This window comes from Sinohyriopsis cumingii, chromosome 7, assembly GCF_028554795.1.
Source record: "Sinohyriopsis cumingii isolate HCF-2022 chromosome 7, ASM2855479v2, whole genome shotgun sequence".
In the NCBI taxonomy this organism is placed as follows: domain Eukaryota; kingdom Metazoa; phylum Mollusca; class Bivalvia; order Unionida; family Unionidae; genus Sinohyriopsis; species Sinohyriopsis cumingii.
Window position 1 is genome coordinate 40,062,143 of NC_142967.1, and position 23,412 is coordinate 40,085,554.

The 23,412-nt window shown below is 33.1% G+C and overlaps 1 protein-coding gene across 2 annotated transcripts in view; it reads right to left on the reverse strand.

Moving 5' to 3' along the window:
- The window catches only part of LOC149795075 (cilia- and flagella-associated protein 46-like), a 218,449-nt gene that overhangs the window by 39,309 nt on the left and 155,728 nt on the right, over window positions 1–23,412 (reverse strand). For both annotated transcript variants that reach the window (XM_089964780.1, XM_089964779.1), the window contains 14 exons: window positions 22,958–23,056; window positions 22,268–22,374; window positions 20,902–20,992; window positions 20,190–20,333; window positions 19,612–19,692; window positions 18,208–18,354; window positions 16,773–16,843; window positions 13,247–13,325; window positions 12,613–12,699; window positions 8,976–9,092; window positions 6,300–6,389; window positions 4,620–4,709; window positions 3,194–3,376; window positions 2,120–2,217 (listed from right to left, as the gene is read on the reverse strand). In XM_089964780.1, the coding sequence (XP_089820906.1) occupies window positions 2,120–2,217; window positions 3,194–3,376; window positions 4,620–4,709; window positions 6,300–6,389; window positions 8,976–9,092; window positions 12,613–12,699; window positions 13,247–13,325; window positions 16,773–16,843; window positions 18,208–18,354; window positions 19,612–19,692; window positions 20,190–20,333; window positions 20,902–20,992; window positions 22,268–22,374; window positions 22,958–23,056 (1,484 nt within the window). The remainder of the gene's footprint in view (window positions 1–2,119; window positions 2,218–3,193; window positions 3,377–4,619; window positions 4,710–6,299; window positions 6,390–8,975; window positions 9,093–12,612; window positions 12,700–13,246; window positions 13,326–16,772; window positions 16,844–18,207; window positions 18,355–19,611; window positions 19,693–20,189; window positions 20,334–20,901; window positions 20,993–22,267; window positions 22,375–22,957; window positions 23,057–23,412) is intronic.

Consider the following 23,412-nt stretch of genomic DNA (forward strand, 5'->3'; position numbering starts at 1 on the left):
CATAACAATGTGGCTAATCTTATTCTGTATAGTAATTGGCATAATAATGTGGCTAATCTCATTCCATAAAGCACTTGGCATAGTAATGTGGCTAATCTCATTCTGTATAGTAATTGACACAACAATGTGGCTAATCTCATTTTGTAAAGCACTAAGCATAATAATGTGGCTAATCTCATTCTGTAAAGTACTTAGCATAATACTGTGGCCAATCTTATTTTGTAAAGTACTTGGCATAATAATGTGGCTAATCTCATTCTATAAAGCACTTAGCATAATAATGTGGCTAATCTCATTCTGTATAGTATTTGGCATAATAATATGGCTAATCTCATTTGTAAAGCACGTGGCATAATAATGTGGCTAATTTTATTCTGTAAAGCATGTGGCATAATAATGTGGCTAATCTTATTCTGTATAGTAAATGGCATAACAATGTGGCTAATCTCATTCTATAAAGCACTTGGCATAGTAATGTGGCTAATCTCATTCTGTATAGTAATTGGCATAATAATGTGGCTAATCTCATTCTGTAAAGCACTTGGCATAATAATGTGGCTAATCTTATTCTGTAAAGTACTTGGCATAATAATGTGGCTAATCTCATTCTGTAAGGTACTTGGCATAATAATGTGGCTAATCTCATTCTATAAAGCACTTGGCATAGTAATGTGGCTAATCTCATTCTGTATAGTAATTGGCACAATAATGTGGCTAATCTCATTCTGTAAAGCACTTAGCATAATAATGTGGCTAATCTCATCATGTAAAGTACTTGGCATAATAATGTGGCTAACCTCACCTCATAAAGCACTTAGCATAATAATGTGGCTAATCTCATCATGTAAAGTACTTGGCATAATAATGCAACTAACCTAACTTTGTAAAGAACTTTTCTATCAAAAGGGATGGAAGGAATGTCATTCAAAAATATGATCTTCTCTAAAACTGCATTTTTGTGGGCTAAGTATTAACTTTTGCATTCCAACTAGCTTTTCTATAACAGTGGTTTTTCAATTTAAATATGAAAATTATTCTTACAGAGGGTGAAACTGGCTACAGGATCAAGTTGTATAATTGTAACACAAAACAGAAGTCATTGTGAACAAAAACAATCTGCAAAATTCATGTTAAAATGGGATATTTTTACTAGCAGATAATCAGAAAAAATAAGTGTTTGTGTGTAATGGAGACAATTAAAATAATTTAGAATAAGCCAGAATAGCAACTTCTTGGAAGCATGCCACTCCTGGTATTATAGCCATATAAAAAAATAGTACATTGAATGGTGCATTGTCTGTCTGTCCAATGCTTAACAGTCCTTTATGTAAGTACTAGGAGGACATGACTAACTAAAAAAATACTAACAGGGTCTCAGGGACCTGAACCTTTAGTTAAAGTATGCAGTTCTAAATTGAAGTTACTGTAACAAGACCATAACTTTTTCATTAGGCATGCCATGATCATGACCTCTGTCCTCTAGACCTCATAATCTATAGGTCACATGATTACTCTAACGACAAGTAATCCAAAAAATATTTTTACAAACATCCTTGCTCTAGAATAAAAGTTAGCCTGCAAGGCCCATTCTTCATTGAGCCAAAATGATCCTGACCTTTGACTTTTTGACCTCTAATTCAATAGACTTCCTTATCTCATGCATAAGCACTCTAGAAATTTTGGCTGAGGTTTGTGGTCTGGAACAAAACTTATTATGTAAAAAAACATTCTTGTTCCTCAAGTCACAATGACCTGGACAATTTGAACATAAAATCAATAGACTTCTTCCTTACAGCAAGGTCTTTAATATATGACAAATTATTGTTCAGAAATCATTTTTCTTCTTTCAGTCACAAATATCATGACCTCTGACTCAAAAATTAATAAGGTTCTTCATTGCTCCAAAAGCAACCTATCCACAATGTTTTTGGGGGGAGGTGTGTGCTGCAGAACTGAAGTTATGCAGAATATGAAATGTTAATGTACATGTGGACAAACAGATAGACAGGGTCATAGCATAATATGCTCTGGCAAAATGGCAAACATAAAAAGGGGATTGACAGTGTGTGAATCGTTGATGAGAATTAAAACACAGAAACAGAAGCAGAAGTTAACTCACTTGTCAGGGGAATGTTGTAAAATGATGAAGTTGAAGTTGTTAGGGAACTCTTTAATTAGATCCAGATGCTGGGGTAAAACCTCCATCCTCTTCCAGGCCTAAATGTTAGATGTAAAAACGTCAGTATTAATATCAATTATCAATGAAGATAAATGGGATAAGTATAGGTATGCTTTATATCCTATACTTCAAATAACATAGTTCTCACACTCAAGGGGCATTTATTTAGCAAGGGTCTTGAAAAGAAAAGTATCTTACTTGATGATATACTGATGGCTGTTTTCATTTAAATGTGCAATTCTTTCATCAAAATGCTGCACAGTACATGGTGCATTCATTCTTAGTCAAGGATATATGGAGAGAAGTTAAAGCAACATAATATTTGACAGAAATAGATTTGACAGAACAGCAAAACTGAGTCACAGAATATTTATTGATAATAATGCAAACATTTTTTATGAAAGAAACCTGTTGACCAAAGAACAGAAAGCATGGTTTTTGTGCCATTGTGTAAAATTTTAACAGTTCCAACAAAATAATTTTTGTATCTAAGGTAGCTATCAGAAAACTTCCTTGATTAACTCCATTTATTTGTAAACTATAGTAAGGAAACAATTTTAACAATACATTTCTCTGAAACGACAACCAAGAAATATTCATTCATATATTAATATTGTTAACAGGTCAATCACTGGTTCATGTAAACTAAATCAGATGTACCCACCTGCCATTCCTGAGCCAGTGTTCCATGAAAACTAAATCAGATGTACCCACCTGACATTCTTGAGCCAATGTTCCATGAAAACTAAATCAGATGTACCCACCTGCCATTCCTGAGCCAATGTTCCATGAAAACTAAATCAGATGTACCCACCTGCCATTCCTGAGCCAAGGGCCCATGTAAACTAAATTAGATGTACCCACCTGCCATTCCTGAGCCAAGGGCCCATGTAAACTAAATTAGCTGTACCAACCTGCCATTCCTGAGCCAAGGACCCATGTAAACTAAATCAGATGTACCAACCTGCCATTCCTGAGCCAAGGGCCCATGTAAACTAAATCAGATGTACCAACCTGCCATTCCTGGTCCAAGACAGTATATATGCTGCTCATTACATTCCCATTGGCTGTGTTGTACTTCACATCTCGAGTGAGAAGTTGGGCCTGCTGGTTGAGAAGAGCTGCAAGTTTGGATTGAGTTGGGTCAAGTTGTGCTTTTCTCAACAGTTTCTCTAGATGAAGGGAGGCCTGGCAGCTCTAAAGAATTGGAAGAGATTTACCTCTGTAAGTCCTTAAGTATTGTTTCTATATTTATGTAAACACTAAATTCATACACGTTGTAATCATATGGATAGATGTTGATTAAGGCACAGTGGTCTTTCTAAAATCATACAGTGTAATCATATGGATAGAAGTTGATTAAGAGTATTATACACAGTGGTCCCTCTAAAATCATACAGTGCAATTATATGGATGGCTGTTGATTAAAAGTATTATACACAGTGGTCGCTCTAAAATCATACAGTGTAATCATATGGATGGCTTTTGATTAGGAGTATTATACACAGTGGTCCCTCTAAAATCATACAGTGTAATTATATGGATGGCTGTTGATTAAGAGTATTATACACAGTGGTCCCTCTAAAATCATAGTGTAATCATATGGATAGATGTTGATTAAGAGTGCTATACACAGTGGTCCCTCATAAATATTCTGCAAGTTAACAATTATCAGTATAAAAAACATCCATCATACTTTCATCTAGAATGAATGAATCAATGCAACCACTCATATGAAGGCCTTTATATAAAGGGCACTGTTTTTTAATCTCCTTTCTCTCCATTTCATTTCATACTGAACTTCCATATTAGGGACCTTACAGATAGGTTTCACTGTTATCAGACAGATGTTTGATAGGATATGGTGACAATAGTGAAATATGAAAATTTGTATCTGAATATAGGCATTAATATAAATTTCAGATAAACTTAAAAATGTTTTTCATTGTGATGTTGCAAATATAATTATAAATGGCTGAAGTATATAACAAAAATAAACTTCTAATATAAAAACCTTTCTACCAAATATTTGTGTACCTTGTTTATCAGCACACTGTTTATTCACAATCCACAGTGTACAACAGTAAAACAAAGTATCTGAATTAGCTGGATTTCAGTGTACAATAGTAACAAGAATGTCTGGATTAACAGCATTTCAGTGTACTAACATAATATGAGTCTGTATTAACAGGGTTTCAGTGTACAATAGTAACAAGAGTGTATGGATTAACATCATGTCAGTGTACACTTGTAATAAGAGTTTGGATTAAAATGGTTTCAATGTACAATTGTAATAAGTGTCTGGATTAGCAGGGTTTCAGTGTACAATAGTAGCAAGTGTCTGGATTAGCTGGTTTCAGTGTACAATAGTAATGAGTGTCTGGATTAACAGGGTTTTAGTGTAATTCTGAATAAAAGATGTTTTTTTTTAATGTGATACCTGGTGTAGAGCTAGAAACAGGCTGGTAGCTGATGCATCAAACTGACCACAACTTTCCACCAGCTCCAGGGAGACCTGAGCAGCAATGTCCTGCAGAAAGCAAAATAATACAGTCAATTCATTTCTATTCTTGGGCATCAAGTTTTGTGGTCATGCAAGAAATTACAGTTGTGTCAGTACTTAAAGTGAAGATTTGGAAAGATATGCTATTGTTTTGCGTTGTTCATTAAATTTGTTTTTAGACGCCCATTACAATTACCTAATGAAAAATACTGAAGGCACAGTAAGCTGTGTAATCTAACTGAAAAAAGTTGAATGATGGGCTTCTATTATATATCTGAACAGGGTCAAATGACAGGCTTCTATTATATATCTGAACAGGGTCAAATGACAGGCTTCTATTATATATCTGAACAGGAACAAATGACAGGCTTCTATTATATATCTGAACAGGGTCAAATGACAGGCTTCTATTATATATCTGAACAGGGTCAAATGACAGGCTTCTATTATATATCTGAACAGGGTCAAATGACAGGCTTCTAATATATATCTAAACTTTGTCAAATGACAGGATTCTATTATCTGTCTGAACAGGGTCAAATGATATGTTTTTATTATCAGTCTGCACAGGGCTTCTATTGTCTGTCTGCACAGGGTCAAATGACAGGCTTCTATTATCTGTCTGGACAGGGTCAAATGACAGGCTTCTATTATCTGTCTGCACAGGGTTAAACAACATGCTACTATTAACTGAACAGGGTCAATTGACAGGCTTCTATTATCTGTCTGGACAAGGTCAAATGACAGACTTCTATTATCTGTCTGCACAGGGCTTCTATTGTCTGTCTGCACAGGGTCAAACAACAGGCTTCTATTATCTGAACACGGTCAAATGGACAGGCTTCTATTATGTCTGAACATGGTCAAATGACATGTTTCTATTATCAGTCTGAAAAGGATCAAGTAAGTGACCAGCTTCTATATTCGATATAAACAGGGTCAAATGATATGCTTCTATATCAGAACTGGGACAAAGACAGGCTTCTGTAATCTATTTTAACAGGTTATATGATCTATCTGAACAGGGTCAACGAACAGGCTTCTGTAATCTATTTTAACAGGTTATATGTTCTATCTGAACAGGGTCAAAGAACAGGCTTCTACCATTTATCTGTTGTTCAAATGTTGATCTTTAGTCATCAATTCTCTATAATACTGGAATCAGGCATATGGAGAAATACTAAATGAGAGAAATAAAATGAATTCAACTGAAATGTTCTGAAGACAAGAACAGCAACAAAATTTGTTCATGCACATATACAAGAAGACAATAAACTTACAATGTACTTACAATGTCCAATACAATAAACTTAAAATGTACTTACAATGTCCAATACAATAAACTGACAATGTACTTACAATGTCCAATACAATAAACTTACAATGTCCAATACAATAAACTGACAATGTACTTACAATGTACAATACAATAAACTTACAATGTACTTACAATGTACAATACAATAAACTTACAATGTACTTACAATGTACAATACAATAAACTGACAATGTACTTACAATGTACAATACAATAAACATACAATCTACTTACAATGTTACAATGTACAATACAATAAACTGACAATTTACATACAATGTACAATACAATAAACTTACAATGTACTTCCTCTGTAGAGAGAGACTGAGCGCCTGTAGCAGACATTCTGACGCTTGCAACAGGTAAGATCTACTGCTGCCATCTGCTTCCTGTCAGAAAAATCAGTTACAGCTAATAAATGTGTTTTAGACACTGGGTTAACGTTAGAAATTCTCAAAGCTTGTTACAGTAGTCCCTCATAATAAAATCCCTTCATATATTGTCTTTTCTCTTACAATGCCATATGGTCAAGGATCTCGTTATAATTAAAACAAAACCTCAGTATATTGTCTTTTCTCTTACAATGCCATACAGTCAAGGATCCCATTATAATTAAAACAAAACCTCAGTATATTGTCGTTTCTCTTACAATGCCATATGGTCAAGGATCCCGTTATAATTAAAACAAAACCTCAGTATATTGTCTTTTCTCTTACAATGCCATATGGTCAAGGATCCCATTATAATTAAAACAAAACCTCAGTATATTGTCGTTTCTCTTACAATGCCATATGGTCAAGGATCCCGTTATAATTAAAACAAAACCTCAGTATATTGTCGTTTCTCTTACAATGCCATATGGTCAAGGATCCCGTTATAATTAAAACAAAACCTCAGTATATTGTCTTTTCTCTTACAATGCCATATGGTCAAGGATCTCATTATAATTAAAAAAGCTTATGTACATTTTCTTTTCTCATATAATGCTAAATGGTCACAGATACCATTACAGTTATATCTTATTAAATGATTGTCACTAAATTTATTTCACATGATTTTACAGAGTCATGAAAGCTCAGCCAGCAGAGCAGCACTGAATTCACAATCTAGGAGTTACAGGTTCAAAACCCACCCAAGCCTACTGCCTAGGTTTGTCCTTGTGAAAGGAACTTAGTTCTCATTACCTCAGCATAACACAGCTGATAATATTTTTATGGTGCTGTTAAAATCAATAAATGAAAACAAACAAATTCACTTTATTTTTAAATTAGTTCTTAGCTGTTGAAAAAACAAATATAATTTTGTTTTATATCATTAACTGCCCAATCCTGACTGTTAAAATCCATGTGTCATATGCTAGAGAGAAGTTAAATATAGGCATGACCAGCTGCACTATCTTGACTGTCAAAATCCATGTATCATATGCTAGAGAGGGGCTAAATATTGCCATGACCAGTTGCACAATCTTGACTGTTAAAATCCATGTATCATATGCTAGAGAGGGGCTAAATATAGGCATGATCAGCTGCACAGTCTTGACTGTCAAAATCCATGTATCATATGCTAGAGAGGGACTAAATATAGGCATGACCAGCTGCACAATCTTGACTGTTAAAATCCATGTATCATATGCTAGAGAGGGGCTAAATATAGGCATGATCAGCTGCACAGTCTTGACTGTCAAAATCCATGTATCATATGCTAGAGAGGGGTTAAATATAGGCATGACCAGCTGCACAATCTTGACTGTCAAAATCCATGTATCATATGCTAGAGAGGGGTTAAATATAGGCATGACAAGCTGCACAGTCTTGACTGTCAAAATCGATGTATCATATGCTAGAGAGGGGTTAAATATAGGCATGACCAGCTGCACAATCTTGACTGTCAAAATCCATGTATCATATGCTAGAGAGGGGTTAAATATAGGCATGACCAGCTGCACAGTCTTGACTGTCAAAATCCATGTATCATATGCTAGAGAGGGGTTAAATATAGGCATGACCAGCTGCACAGTCTTGACTGTCAAAATCCATGTATCATATGCTAGAGAGGGGTTAAATATAGGCATGACCAGCTGCACAATCTTGACTGTCAAAATCCATGTATCATGCTAGAGAGGGGCTAAATATAGGCATGACCAGCTGCACAGTCTTGACTGTCAAAATCCATGTATCATATGCTAGAGAGGGGCCAAGTATAGGCATGACCAGCTGCCCAATCTTGACTGTTAATATCCATGTATCATATGCTAGAGAGGGGCTAAATATAGGCCTGACCAGCTGCACAGTCTTGACTGTCAAAATCGATGTATCATGCTAGAGAGGGGCTAAATATAGGCATGACCAGCTGTACAATCTTGACTGTCAAAATCGATGTATCATGCTAGAGAGGGGCTAAATATAGGCATGACCAGCTGCACAATCTTGACTGTCAAAATCCATGTATCATATGCTAGAGAGGGGCCAAGTATAGGCATGACCAGCTGCACAATCTTGACTGTTAATATCCATGTATCATATGCTAGAGAGGGGCTAAATATAGGCCTGACCAGCTGCACAGTCTTGACTATCAAAATCGATGTATCATGCTAGAGAGGGGCTAAATATAGGCATGACCAGCTGCACAATCTTGACTGTCAAAATTGATATATTATATGCTAGAGAGGGGCTAAATATAGGCATGACCAGCTGCCCAATCTTGACTGTTAAAATCCATGTATCATGTGGTAGAGAGTGAGATGCCATTTACAGACTTGATCAGCTGCCCAGCCCTGTCAAAATATGAATAAATGAAAATATAAATTCAAAATAAACAGATTTTCCCAAAAAGATCTACATAGATATATTATGCATATATCTTGCCTTAAACCAGAATTTTGTCATAAGTAGTACTTGTTAAATTTCAATGTATTACAAAAGGTTCAAATTTAATTTTTTAATTTTCAAATCATAGAGTTAAATTCATTATTTTACCTTTTTCTCCCTTATTTGTTTGGCATACTTCAAGACCTGGCGTGAGTGAGGGTCGAGATCATGAGTGTTCATCTCACTAGTTTCCTCAGTCTGGTCCCCTGTCATCCTGGCCAGTTCCTACAGCAACAGGAAGGATGATGATAATAATAATAATATATAATAATAATAATAATAATAATAATAATATACTCCAGTGACTATAAGGATTTCAGGTTATGCCTCAGTCAAGGAGACAAGCTGGATTGCATTCTTCACTTGAAAATCTGGTTCTGGAAAAACTTCCAAATTAACATAAATGTGCAAATCATTGAATCACATATCTGTATCAATGTGCCATCAGCTTTCAGCCCGTCAAATAAAATGTTAAATTCCAATAAGCCATTGACCAATTATTAATTTATTCAAGAGTGCTGTCTTTACATAACTGTACCTGAATGGTGAAGACAGTCCTTGTTGACTTTATTACATTATATGAGGTTGCACATTTTCAAACTGTTACAACTACACTATTTTAATTTCTATTTCAACAACATTTTCACCTCTAAAATTCTCCTTTATAATAATTTCAAAGGATAAACTTAGGCCTTGTAGTAAACGCTATCCTAATGAGTATATACATAGTGATCTCAGTTGTGAAGATTTCCTAGCAAGATACAATGAGGGATAGGCACTGGGATGGGCAACGCTGAACTAACAAGTATTCTGGAGCTATTTTAGCTCCGAAAATCTGTCAATAAGATATAATGATTCTAGGCACTAGGAATGGGAAAGCTGTAGTAATGGCTAGTACATAGTTATTTCAGTTCCACTAAAGATCTGTCAATAAGACATATCAGAGCTAGGGAATTCAATGGCAAAAACAGTATAAAATAGATATGTCAGATCTAAAGATTTGTCAATAAGATAAACCAGGGCTAGTGACTTCGATGACAAAAACTGTGGTATGAGAACAATGAAGCTATCTCAGGTCTAAAGCTCTGTCAATAAGATACAAGAGTGTTAGGGACTTTGATGGTAAAGACAGTTGTAATGAGTATAATGTAGCTATGTCAGCTCTAAAGATCTGTCAGTAAGATACAAGAGTGTTTGGGACTTTGATGGTAAAGACAGTTGTAATGAGTATAATGTAGCTATGTTAGCTCTAAAGATCTATCAATAAGATACAAGAGTGTTAGGGACTTTGATGTTAAAGACAGTTGTAATGAGTATAATGTAGCTATCTCAGCTCTAAAGATCTATCAATAAGATACAAGTGTGTTAGGGACTTTGATGGTAAAGACAGTTGTAATGAGTATAATGCAGCTATGTTAGCTCTAAAGATCTATCAATAAGATACAAGAGTGTTAGGGACTTTGATGGTAAAGACAGTTGTAAAAATGAGTACAATGTAGCTATCTCAGCTCTAAAGATCTGTCAGTAAGATACAAGAGTGTTAGGGACTTTGATGGTAAAGACAGTTGTAATGAGTATAATGTAGCTATCTCAGCTCTAAAGATCTATCAATAAGATACAAGAGTGTTAGGGACTTTGATGTTAAAGACAGTTGTAATGAGTATAATGTAGCTATCTCAGCTCTAAAGATCTATCAATAAGATACAAGAGTGTTAGGGACTTTGATGGTAAAGACAGTTGTAATGAGTATAATGCAGCTATGTTAGCTCTAAAGATCTATCAATAAGATACAAGAGTGTTAGGGACTTTGATATTAAAGACAGTTGTAATGAGTATAATGTAGATATCTCAGCTCTAAAGATCTATCAATAAGATACAAGTGTGTTAGGGACTTTGATGGTAAAGACAGTTGTAATGAGTATAATGCAGCTATGTTAGCTCTAAAGATCTATCAATAAGATACAAGAGTGTTAGGGACTTTGATGTTAAAGACAGTTGTAATGAGTATAATGTAGCTATCTCAGCTCTAAAGATCTGTCAGTAAGATACAAGAGTGTTAGGGACTTTGATGGTAAAGACAGTTGTAATGAGTATAATGTAGCTATCTTAGCTCTAAAGTTATGTCAATAAGATACAAGAGTGTTAGGGACTTTGATGGTAAAGACAGTTGTAAATGAGTATAATGTAGCTATCTCAGCTATAAAGATCTGTCAGTAAGATACAAGAGTGTTAGGGACTTTGATGGTAAAGACAGTTGTAAATGAGTGTAATGTAGCTATCTCAACTCTAAAGATCTGTCAGTAAGATACAAGAGTGTTAGTGACTTTGATGGTAAAGAGAGTTGTAAAAATGAGTATAATGTAGCTATCTCAGCTATAAAGATCTGTCAGTAAGATACAAGAGTGTTAGTGACTTTGATGGTAAAGACAGTTGTAAATGAGTATAATGTAGCTATCTCAACTCTAAAGATCTGTCAGTAAGATACAAGAGTGTTAGTGACTTTGATGGTAAAGAGAGTTGTAAAAATGAGTATAATGTAGCTATCTCAGCTATAAAGATGTCAGTAAGATACAACAGTGTTAGGGACTTTGATGGTAAAGACAGTTGTAAATGAGTATAATGTAGCTATCTCAGCTATAAAGATCTGCCAGTAAGATACAAGAGTGTTAGGGACTTTGATGGTAAAGACAGTTGTAAATGAGTATAATGTAGCTATCTCAACTCTAAAGATCTGTCAGTAAGATACAAGAGTGTTAGGGACTTTGATGGTAAAGACAGTTGTAAATGAGTATAACGTAGCTATCTCAACTCTAAAGATCTGTCAGTAAGATACAAGAGTGTTAGGGACTTTGATGGTAAAGACAGTTGTAATGAGTATAATGTAGCTATGTTAGCTCTAAAGATCTATCAATAAGATACAAGAGTGTTAGGGACTTTGATGGTAAAGACAGTTGTAATGAGTATAATGCAGCTATGTTAGCTCTAAAGATCTATCAATAAGATACAAGAGTGTTAGGGACTTTGATGTTAAAGACAGTTGTAATGAGTATAATGTAGCTATCTCAGCTCTAAAGATCTGTCAGTAAGATACAAGAGTGTTAGGGACTTTGATGGTAAAGACAGTTGTAATGAGTATAATGTAGCTATCTCAGCTCTAAAGTTATGTCAATAAGATACAAGAGTGTTAGGGACTTTGATGGTAAAGACAGTTGTAAATGAGTATAATGTAGCTATCTCAGCTATAAAGATCTGTCAGTAAGATACAAGAGTGTTAGTGACTTTGATGGTAAAGACAGTTGTAAAAATGAGTATAATGTAGCTATCTCAGCTATAAAGATGTCAGTAAGATACAAGAGTGTTAGGGACTTTGATGGTAAAGACAGTTGTAAATGAGTATAATGTAGCTATCTCAACTCTAAAGATCTGTCAGTAAGATACAACAGTGTTAGGGACTTTGATGGTAAAGACAGTTGTAAATGAGTATAATGTAGCTATCTCAGCTATAAAGATCTGTCAGTAAGATACAAGAGTGTTAGGGACTTTGATGGTAAAGACAGTTGTAATGAGTATAATGTAGCTATCGCTATCTCAGCTCTAAAGATCTGTCAATAAAGTGAAATGATACTGGACAATAGGATAGGAAAGCAGAACTAATAAGTATGTAGTAATTTCAGCTCTGCTGAAGATCTGCCGATAAGATACAATGTGGCTAAGCCCTTGGATGGGGAAAGCTGTACCAACTTACCATATCTTGAACATTCCATTCAGTGGGTTGGTCTGCAGCTTTATACATGGACAGTGCCCTAAGACTCTGGCCAATACCACACAATGCCTGCAGAGAAAACAAGGAGTTTTTTATTAAAAAAATTTGATGGAGTTAATAAAGAACAAATATGTTTATATCGGCACTATTAATTAGCAAGTCCATTGTATAAATTAAAAATATGTTTATATATTGCCTATAAAAACCATACTATATATATGTCAAATAATCTACATTTATTATGCTATAATCATATGCATTTATCTATAAAATGTATAAATATTCTTAATAAAATAAATAATAGAATTTTCTTCCTTGTCTCTAAGTCGGTTTATTTAATGGTCAATTTCCAAAAAGACAAAGAACAATTGAATAATGCATCAAAAATAATGTAACAAGATTTGGTTCAAGCAACAGTGATGCAATATCTGAAAGCACAAGTTTTCAGTTACATTGTCCTCCAATATTTTGATGTAAAATATCACTTGTGACACATTCATGTCAATGGTACAGGGAAGAGATTTAAAATCTTAGAAATATTAAATGTTATATGATACAAGAAAACTAAACTTAAATGACGAAACTCTATATCTTGTTTGTAATGTGAGGTCTTTACCCTGGCTCTAATCCTAGGAATACTGCAGGCCATGTTGTGAGCATCTATGAATTTCACAAGACCATCCTCTGCCACTGTTCTGTGGGAAATTTAATATACAGATAGTTTTTCCAAGGTCCAAACAGGCAAATAACTTAAATGTCAGTACACAATGTGATCTTAATATACAATATAATTGACACTACATATTCACAGGTTTATTATCTGACACAAATAATTCTCATATATATGTCCAAAATGAGACGGAAGAAGTGCTTAAATGCTTATGAAATATACATCTTGAATACAGAACGCAATCTATTTATAGACACGGACTCGCTCCTTTCTCCAACACTCAGAATGCAATCTATTTATAGACTTGGACTCGCTCAATCTCCAAACACTCAGAATGTTTCATAGAATCTAAGCTTTATCTACTTGATTATTACTCTGACAATGAAAATATATCCCTGTTTTAGGTAAAACAGAGAAATAAAAATATAGAATCAGAATAAAAAGGTACATAAATAGAAGTGGTCAGTTTAAATAAATTTTGTGAAACTGAATTACATAATTTCTATGTATGGACATCCTTGGCTAGATGGAGCAATCAAGTAGGATACTATCAAGTACTGGATGAAAATTACATATGTTACTTGCATACAGACACAAAAGAGATTTTGTAAAATAACTCTGAAGCACAACATGATGTTACACATGTGATGTCATGAAATGTTGTTTGCCATGTATAATGTCATCATCTAAAATGTGTCATGAAATGTGTTTGTCTTGTATAATGTCATCATCTAAAATGTGATATCATGAAATGTGTTTGCCTTGTAAAATGTCATCATCTAAAATGTGATGTCATGAAATGTGTTTGCCTTGTAAAATGTCATCATCTAAAATATGATGTCATGAAATGTTGTTTGCCATGTATAATCTCATCATCTAAAATATGATGTCATGAAATGTTGTTTGTCTTGTATAATGTCATCATCTAAAATATGATGTCATGAAATGTGTTTGTCTTGTATAATGTCATCATCTAAAATGTGATGTCATGAAATGTGCTTGCCTTGTATAATGTCATCATCTAAAATGTGATGTCATGAAATGTTGTTTGTCTTGTATAATGTCATCATCTAAAATGTGATATCATGAAATGTGTTTGCCTTGTAAAATGTCATCATCTAAAATGTGATGTCATGAAATGTGTTTGCCTTGTAAAATGTCATCATCTAAAATATGTCATGAAATGTTGTTTGCCATGTATAATCTCATCATCTAAAATATGATGTCATGAAATGTTGTTTGTCTTGTATAATGTCATCATCTAAAATATGATGTCATGAAATGTGTTTGTCTTGTATAATGTCATCATCTAAAATGTGATGTCATGAAATGTGTTTGCCTTGTATAATGTCATCATCTAAAATGTGATGTCATGAAATGTTGTTTGCCATGTATAATGTCATCATCTAAAATGTGTCATGAAATGTGTTTGTCTTGTATAATGTCATCATCTAAAATGTAATGTCATGAAATGTTGTTTGCCTTGTATAATGTCATCATCTAAAATGTGATGTCATGAAATGTTGTTTGCCTTGTATAATGTTGTCATCTAAAATGTGTCATGAAATGTGTTTGTCTTGTATAATGTCATCATCTAAAATGTTTCATGAAATGTTGTTTGCCTTGTTTAATGTCATCATCTAAAATGTGATGTCATGAAATGTGTTTGCCTTGTAAAATGTCATCATCTAAAATGTGATGTCATGAAATGTTGTTTGCCTTGTATAATGTCATCACCTAAAATGTGATGTCATGAAATGTTGTTTGCCATGTATAATGTCGTCATCTAAAATGTGTCATGAAATGTGTTTGTCTTGTATAATGTCATCGTCTAAAATATGATGTCATGAAATGTGTTTGCACTGTATAATGTCATCATCTACAATGTGTCATGAAATGTGTTTCCCTTGTATAATGTCATCATCTAAAATGTGATGTCATGAAATGTTGTTTGCCTTGTATAATGTCATCATCTAAAATGTGACGTCATGAAATGTTGTTTGCCATGTATAATGTCGTCATCTAAAATGTGTCATGAAATGTGTTTGTCTTGTATAATGTCATCATCTAAAATGTGATGTCATGAAATGTGTTTCCCTTGTATAATGTCATCATCTAAAATGTGATGTCATGAAATGTATAAAATGTTGTTTGCCTTGTATAATGTCATCATCTAAAATGTGATGTCATGAAATGTTGTTTGCCATGTATAATGTTGTCATCTAAAATGTGTCATGAAATGTGTTTGGCTTGTATAATGTCATCATCTAAAATGTGATGTCATGAAATGTTGTTTGCCATGTATAATGTCATCATCTAAAATGTGTCATGAAAATGTGTTTGTCTTGCATAATGTCATCATCTAAAATATGATGTCATGAAATGTTGTTTGCCATGTATAATGTCATCTAAAATGTGTCATGAAATGTGTTTGTCTTGTATAATGTCATCATCTAAAATGTGATGTCATGAAATGTTGTTTGCCATGTATAATGTCATCATCTAAAATGTGTCATGAAAATGTGTTTTTCTTGCATAATGTCATCATCTAAAATGTGATGTCATGAAATGTTGTTTGCCATGTATAATGTCGTCATCTAAAATGTGTCATGAAATGTGTTTGTCTTGTATAATGTCATCATCTAAAATGTGATGTCATGAAATGTTGTTTGCCATGTATAATGTCATCATCTAAAATGTGTCATGAAATGTGTTTGTCTTGTATAATGTCATCATCTAAAATGTGATGTCATGAAATGTTGTTTGCCATGTATAATGTCGTCATCTAAAATGTGTCATGAAATGTGTTTGTCTTGTATAATGTCATCATCTAAAATGTGATGTCATGAAATGTTGTTTGCCATGTATAATGTCATCATCTAAAATGTGTCATGAAATGTGTTTGTCTTGTATAATGTCATCATCTAAAATATGATGTCATGAAATGTTGTTTGCCTTGTATAATGTCATCATCTAAAATGTGTCATGAAAATGTGTTTGTCTTGTATAATGTCATCATCTAAAATGTGATGTCATGAAATGTGTTTGCCTTGTATAATGTCATCATCTAAAATGTGATGTCATGAAATGTTGTTTGCCTTGTATAATGTCATCATCTAAAATGTGATGTCATGAAATGTTGTTTGCCTTGTAAAATGTCATTATCTAAAATGTGATGTCATGAAATGTTGTTTGCCTTGTATAATGTCATCATCTAAAATGTGATGTCATGAAATGTTGTTTGCCTTGTAAAATGTCATCATCTAAAATGTGATGTCATGAAATGTGTTTGCACTCTATAATGTCATCATCTACAATATGATGTCATGAACAATTACAAGGCTTGATTATACAAATAAAAAGACTATCAAACAAATATTTAACCAAAATAAAACAGTTTTCTTCTGACAAAATAAAATGATACTGTAACAATTCAGTTTGATATACAATAGTAAAATGTAAGACAACCTACTTTATGATTTCTACCCACTCCTTCTCCATGTGAGTGTAGTTTGGGGTGGCTCGAATGAAATCCTCCACCATCTGAAATATAAAATGATAACAAGTGGAGATATTAAGTAGAAATTAAAATTAAAATTCTGTTAATAAAGTCTCATGAATTGACCTTCAATGTTTTTGTTTTTGATCTGATTATAGATTCAAAAGCCAAAATCCACTGTTAGGACAGATACCTCATCACATAAACCATCTGTTTTGACTCTACACTCATATCTGTCAGAACAAAACCATCTGTTTTGACTCTACACTCATATCTGTCAGAACAAAACCATCTGTTTTGACTCTACACTCATATCTGTCAGAACAAAACCATCTGTTTTGACTCTACACTCATATCTGTCAGAACAAAACCATCTGTTTTGACTCTACACTTATATCTGTCAGAACAAAACCAACCCTGAAATGAACATTGTTTCTAATTAGCTTGTGCCTTTGCCTGATCAGTTTGCCAGAGCTAGCATAAAAAATGTTAACAGCCAGAATGTTTCACTCAGTACAGACTCAGGTTATTTTAAGACCAGGTACATAGCATGTCACATTTTATCTTCCAATGATGAAATCCAAAACTCAACTATACATCTATCATAGCTCAGAAATAAAAACCTCAACTATACATCTATCATAGCTCAGAAATAAAGCCACTTATACCAGAAAAATATGGGCTAAGAAATTTAAAAACAAGTGAGGACTTGGTAAATAAATGTCAAAAATCTTGTCCATATTTTTTCTTTAGGAAACGGATGTGTACTTTTCAGGGTCATACTGATACATCATAGTTCAGTATTTTAATACAAAGAAACTTGACTGTCACACAATTTTGTTAATACACTTCACATATAACCTATAGCAAATAGAGAAATCTTCCAATCTGCATAACCAGGATATGCATACACTGCCCCATCTGCACTAAGTACTCACTCATTATCTCTGATGATATATAAATCCAATGAAGAAATATAACAGTAATTAAACATATGAGGTGAAATCAGCAGCTTTCATGGTCTGAAGTAGCAAGTATTTTTCAATTGCATTTTAAGGAGATGTTAATAAAAATGACAAAACATGTTATTGCTTTATTTTTTTAATGTACCAAAAATGTGTAGTCTCTTTACAGGTTAGCATAAGATATAAATAGGTGAAGAAATGTGTAATGATTACGCCAAAAGTCTAATGGTTGGCATGCATGTAACTGTACAAAATAAATAGATGGAACTCTAATTATGGCACATCAAGGTTCATTTTGCTCAAATCAGACTGACTTTTTCAAAACCTCTTGTTCAGGCACAACATTGTACTGAATGAATTTATTTTTTTCTTCATTTTTAACTGTAATAGATTGTCAAAAATACTGATGCCACTACTTTGCTGATGAGATAACATGACCTGACCTTGAGAACAGATCCCTTTCTCTGGTCTTCAAGTTGCTGAGATCTTACTTCCTTGGCATGGGTGCGGAAAATCTCCAACAGTATGTTGCCATACTCAATTTTAATGTCCGCCACTTCACGCTGGATGGGCAGGCTTATGTTGCGAATCTAAAAGAATTAAAATATTTTAAAGAAAATAAACATTTTGAGACACTTGTGCCTACCTTTAATGGAAAAGATAATGGATCCATTATATCTGGTTGTACTCCAATAACAGTTGAAAATCCCTAGCTTTTAACCTAAAGTTTCCTTTATCAAGCTGTCGCTTGCCAGTCTTTATGTTTAGGAAGCAAGTTTCCTTTCTTAAACAGACAAATATTACATATGACAGATCTAAAGCAAATGTTGCAGACTGATTAAAAATGAAAATATAAACTGAAAAGGGTTACAATTAAGGGCAGACTTGCCTCAGTATATGATTAAAATTATTAATAATAATAATAAGAAGAAAAAGAAGAGTAAATTAATGGTTTTTATAAAAAAGGTAACAAATTTAGAACACAACTATTCTCCCTTCAGACCTTCTCTACTTGTGAACAATATATATATATCATCCAACACAAGAAATATATATTTATTTTTTGTTTAACAAGTAGACAAAGCATTTGTTTGATGCTTTTATATTAAAAGGCAAACTTTTCAAGAATAATGACTGATTTATTAACATAAAAACAATTTTACTTTGTTAAATGATAGAAAGAAAAATTAACTTGCTATCTACACTATGAATCAGTGTTACTGGCTAAAATCACGCCTCTTCAGACAAAATCACAATCTAGAAACTGAATATTTTAAGGTGCTGCTAGTATATGAAATACTTATAACACAGTGTGATTAATCTGGGAACGAACACTACCCTTCATTCTTAAACCTAATAGGAATACATGGATTACAAATTAAACGTAAATTGGAACTCAGATGAAACCCTGATTTTGCAGCATCAGTAAGTTTCACAATATACCCTTATTATGTGGCATGAGTCATCTTCATGATATCCCCAATTATGTGGCTGAAAATGCTATCACATGATACCCTGATTATGTTACACAAGTCAGTTTATATTTTGATTACATTTATGATGAAGGAAAAAGTGGTCCAAGTTTCTGTATGAGATTCATGTACAAATTCATTCCAAGATGCATGCATATTACAATTTTGATGGTAAAACAAAAATGTATTGGAATTAGACTCACAGAACAATTTTAAGCAAATTTTTATTGAAATGGCCCTGCATAGGTGTGAAGTATATTGAAGAAAGAGTAAAGGCCCAGATTGTTAAATGCATGGGTCAAGGGATGGACATACACATGCAAAAACAAATGGATATATGGTCAAACTGAATTATATATATGTTCTGCTACCAACCTCCTGTAGAGGAAAGAGAGTCTGTACATCCTGTAACACATCTTCAGACAGAGTGACAGCATCCTTCAACACCAACATGGCCTGAAATAAAATCACAAAATTTCTGAAACTTTCATCCAACATTCAACAGTCCTCTGGAAAGATTATTTTGTAAATCATACTTTTTATTATCGTAGATTACTGGGATTTCAAAAATGGATTACTTTTCACTAATTTAAATATATAAAAGGTGAAAAGCAAAGCAAAAAAACAATTGGGAACCCTGAAAATATGTTTAAGACATAATTTTTCTTCATATATTGGCATTAGTTATGATTTCACTGTTGTAACTAAAAATTTGCTATAATTGTATTCTTTTTAATAAGAATTGGTCAAGCACTGTGATTTATGCATACTGAAGATGAGCATATTCTGAAAATTATATCTTGCAAAGATGTTGAAGTATCATAAATAAAACAGAGATTATTGTGATCTTCACAAGGGATTCCTTATTAGCTATATTTACAAGCAAAAAACCTTGAAAAAACATTATTTTGAAACCCTAAGAATTTTCTTGAGTCAGAAATGTTTGTTTTCACCTGTAGGTAATATGTATGTTTAATTTCCTTTTCAATTGCATCCCTAGCCATCCTGCACAAAATGGCCGCATGTTCCTTTATGATAGGCAGGGCCTCTCTCTTGTAGCCAAGACGTGTCAGCTTCTCTGTTGCACTCTCAAACCTCTGTAATTCACCAAAATAAACAAGGGAAGACATTTATCAGAAATCTGGATTTGGCAAAATATTGATTTATGTGTACATCATATTAAACGACCTTACAAAACTGGTTTTATTGGACGAAACTCAACCTGATTAAGATCTTGTCAATATGAAGTTCTGAATTTCCCTTCATTCCATTATAACCTTTAAAGGTCATTGGGAATGGAATTTTTGATGCATGGAAATAAAATAATGATATGTATACATTAGATGAATATGGAGAGCACCTCCACAGAATATAGTGAGGTATTAAAAAAAAACAATACAGAGTATGAAACTATAAGAACTATATTAACAGTCTTAATATTGAAAAATAAATCAAAATATTGTTCCTTTCTTAATTTATTACATATCTAAACTTATAATTATCTGTTTGATAATTGCCACAATAATGTTACTGAAAAAACATGACATAATCAGCATTCCAAAATAAAGCTATTTGATATTCAGTTTTATTGACTTTAATTTCTTTATATCAAAAACTTAAGTTCCAAAACATTTATCATCTTTGAAGAATTCTGAAAATGCATACCTCACAAATCTGGTGGACTCGCTTCATGACTTTGGGCACATTAATGTCAGGATGCTCAGATAAAATAACTGACACACTGGTTTTGGCCAATCTGAAAAATCACTGGGAATTGATTTCTGTATATCATAAACATTTTCACAAGCACACAATTGAGGAAATTTAGTATTATAGAAATTCAGAATTATTTTAATGTCAACATATGCGTCCAATGTTTTTACCTTAATGATTCAATCACAAAACAATTATGTAGCTTTATTATCAAATTTACTGGACTGTGCAAAACTTTTCATGATAATATATTATAATTTACATGACAATTACTTTTAGTACTCTGTATACAAGTTGTCAGAATTATGTTCAAAGAATAATCAAATCGGCTTATGTTCTACTGATACAAAGAAACATCAAATTCAAACTCATGGATGCAGCATCAATCATTTTTCTTTTAAAGAAATCTTCCAGAAAATATACCTAAAGTGATTATTATTTTATAGGCTCAATAGAGAAAAAATTAAAACAGAGTGACAGATGGTAAAAGGGAATCAGTAAAACGTGACACACAGTACAAGGTGACAGATAGTAAAGATATAGATGGTAAAAGGTGACAGTTGGTAAAAGGTAGATGGTAAGGTGTGGTAGATAGTAAAAGGTGAAAGATCGTAAGGGGAATAAGTAAAAGGTGACATACAGTACAAGGTGACAGATAGTAAAGATATAGATGGTAAAAGGTGACAGATGGTAAAAGGTAGCTGGTAAGGTGTGGTAGATGGTAAAAGGTGAAAGATGGTAGAGAGTGACAGATGATAAAAGATGATAGATAGTAATTGGTTTTAGAAGATAATAGGTGATAGATGATATTGTGACAGAAGGTAAACAATGACAGATAATAAAAGGTGAAAGATGGAAAAAGGTGACATGGTAAAAGGTGACATTTGGCAAAGAGTGACAGATGGTAGAAGGTGACAAATGGTAAAAGGTGACAAAAGGTAAAGAGAGACTGTAAAAGGTGATAGCTGGTAAATATAATTGCTTTTCAGTAGTACTAAGAGATTGCTATCATTAACTTAAAATGAGAAGGTTTTTAATACAAAACATACACTGCTAGATAATAATGATACAGCACTGTTCCAATCAAGCAAACTCTGACATGGTGACATGGTAATAGGTGACATTTGGCAAAGAGTGACAGATGGTAGAAGGTGACAGATGGTAAAAAGTGACAAAAGGTAAAGAGAGACAGACAGTAAAAGGTGATACCGGGTAAATATAATTGCTTTTAAGTAGCACTGTTCCAATCAAGCAAACTCTGATGATTTTTTTTTGCCATGGCAATTTTAAATGTTTATAAAACCATTTTTCTAATTACCTAGCTTCCAGCATGGCCATAATGTAACCTAGAGGTCCTGCTCTGTTTGGGCGCTCCTCCAGGATTTTGCTGAACTCATTCAAAGCATGGATAATGATCCCCCTAGCCTATGAGAACAGGCACAATTTTCATTGGTCTTATATAATAAGATGAACTGTTAGTTATTTAAATTATAAGTAGAGAAAAGATTTTTAAAATGTTTTAAACTAAACAAGTAGCATGATAAAAAATTATTCCAAGACAAAAATTAGAAAAATAGTTGATTTATCAATTCAAATTCAAATATAGCTGTATCAACTCTCAAAAAGTAGGTTTATACTAAATTATTGCTTCATCAGTTCATGAAAGTTTAAGATATCAAACTAAGTATAGCTCATACTGGTGTGAATTCAAACAAGCATACATGGACCTTTAGAAAAAGAAAATATCAATATCTATCATTCAGAGAAGATACAGCCTTACTTCAAAATCTTTCAGCAATCATAAAGTATTTTTAAGTTAAATAAAATGAGAAAAATCCAATTAATATTTTCACCCAAAGAACATTGATACAAGATACAGTACATCAGATGTGTAATAAACATTCTTGTTTCACAAAATATGCTCTTTTATTAAATACTGTACAAATTTCAAAATCTTTTTTGATTGTAAAATTGTTAAGGAAAAAAAAAGTGTGGAAAAAAAGCTTACAACTCTATTGGCTCTTGCATTCTCATAGTCCTTCATTGTTGCATCCACCATCAATACGGTTGTTTCATACCAGAACATTTCATCTCCATGGTACAATTCCTTCAATTACAGAGCAGAGAAATAATCCACATAAAACATGGGCATCACAACAATTAGACTAATTAAGACAGTATGACCCTGCCATAACATGATGGTCAGGGTCCACAAAATGTGACTGCATTATGTACCAAACCATGTTATAACCAAGCAAGTCAGTTGAATAACATGATTCATGCATGTAACAAAAAACTGGTGGGTGGGGGAAAAAACTGGGTGCAAAAATATGTATGTTGGCACAGTTACCATCTTAAATCAATGCATATTAAATGAGAAATACACATATAGTGAAAATAGATATTGCATATATAATACTTTACTTTATTTGAAGAACCACACATGGATATCTACATATGTCT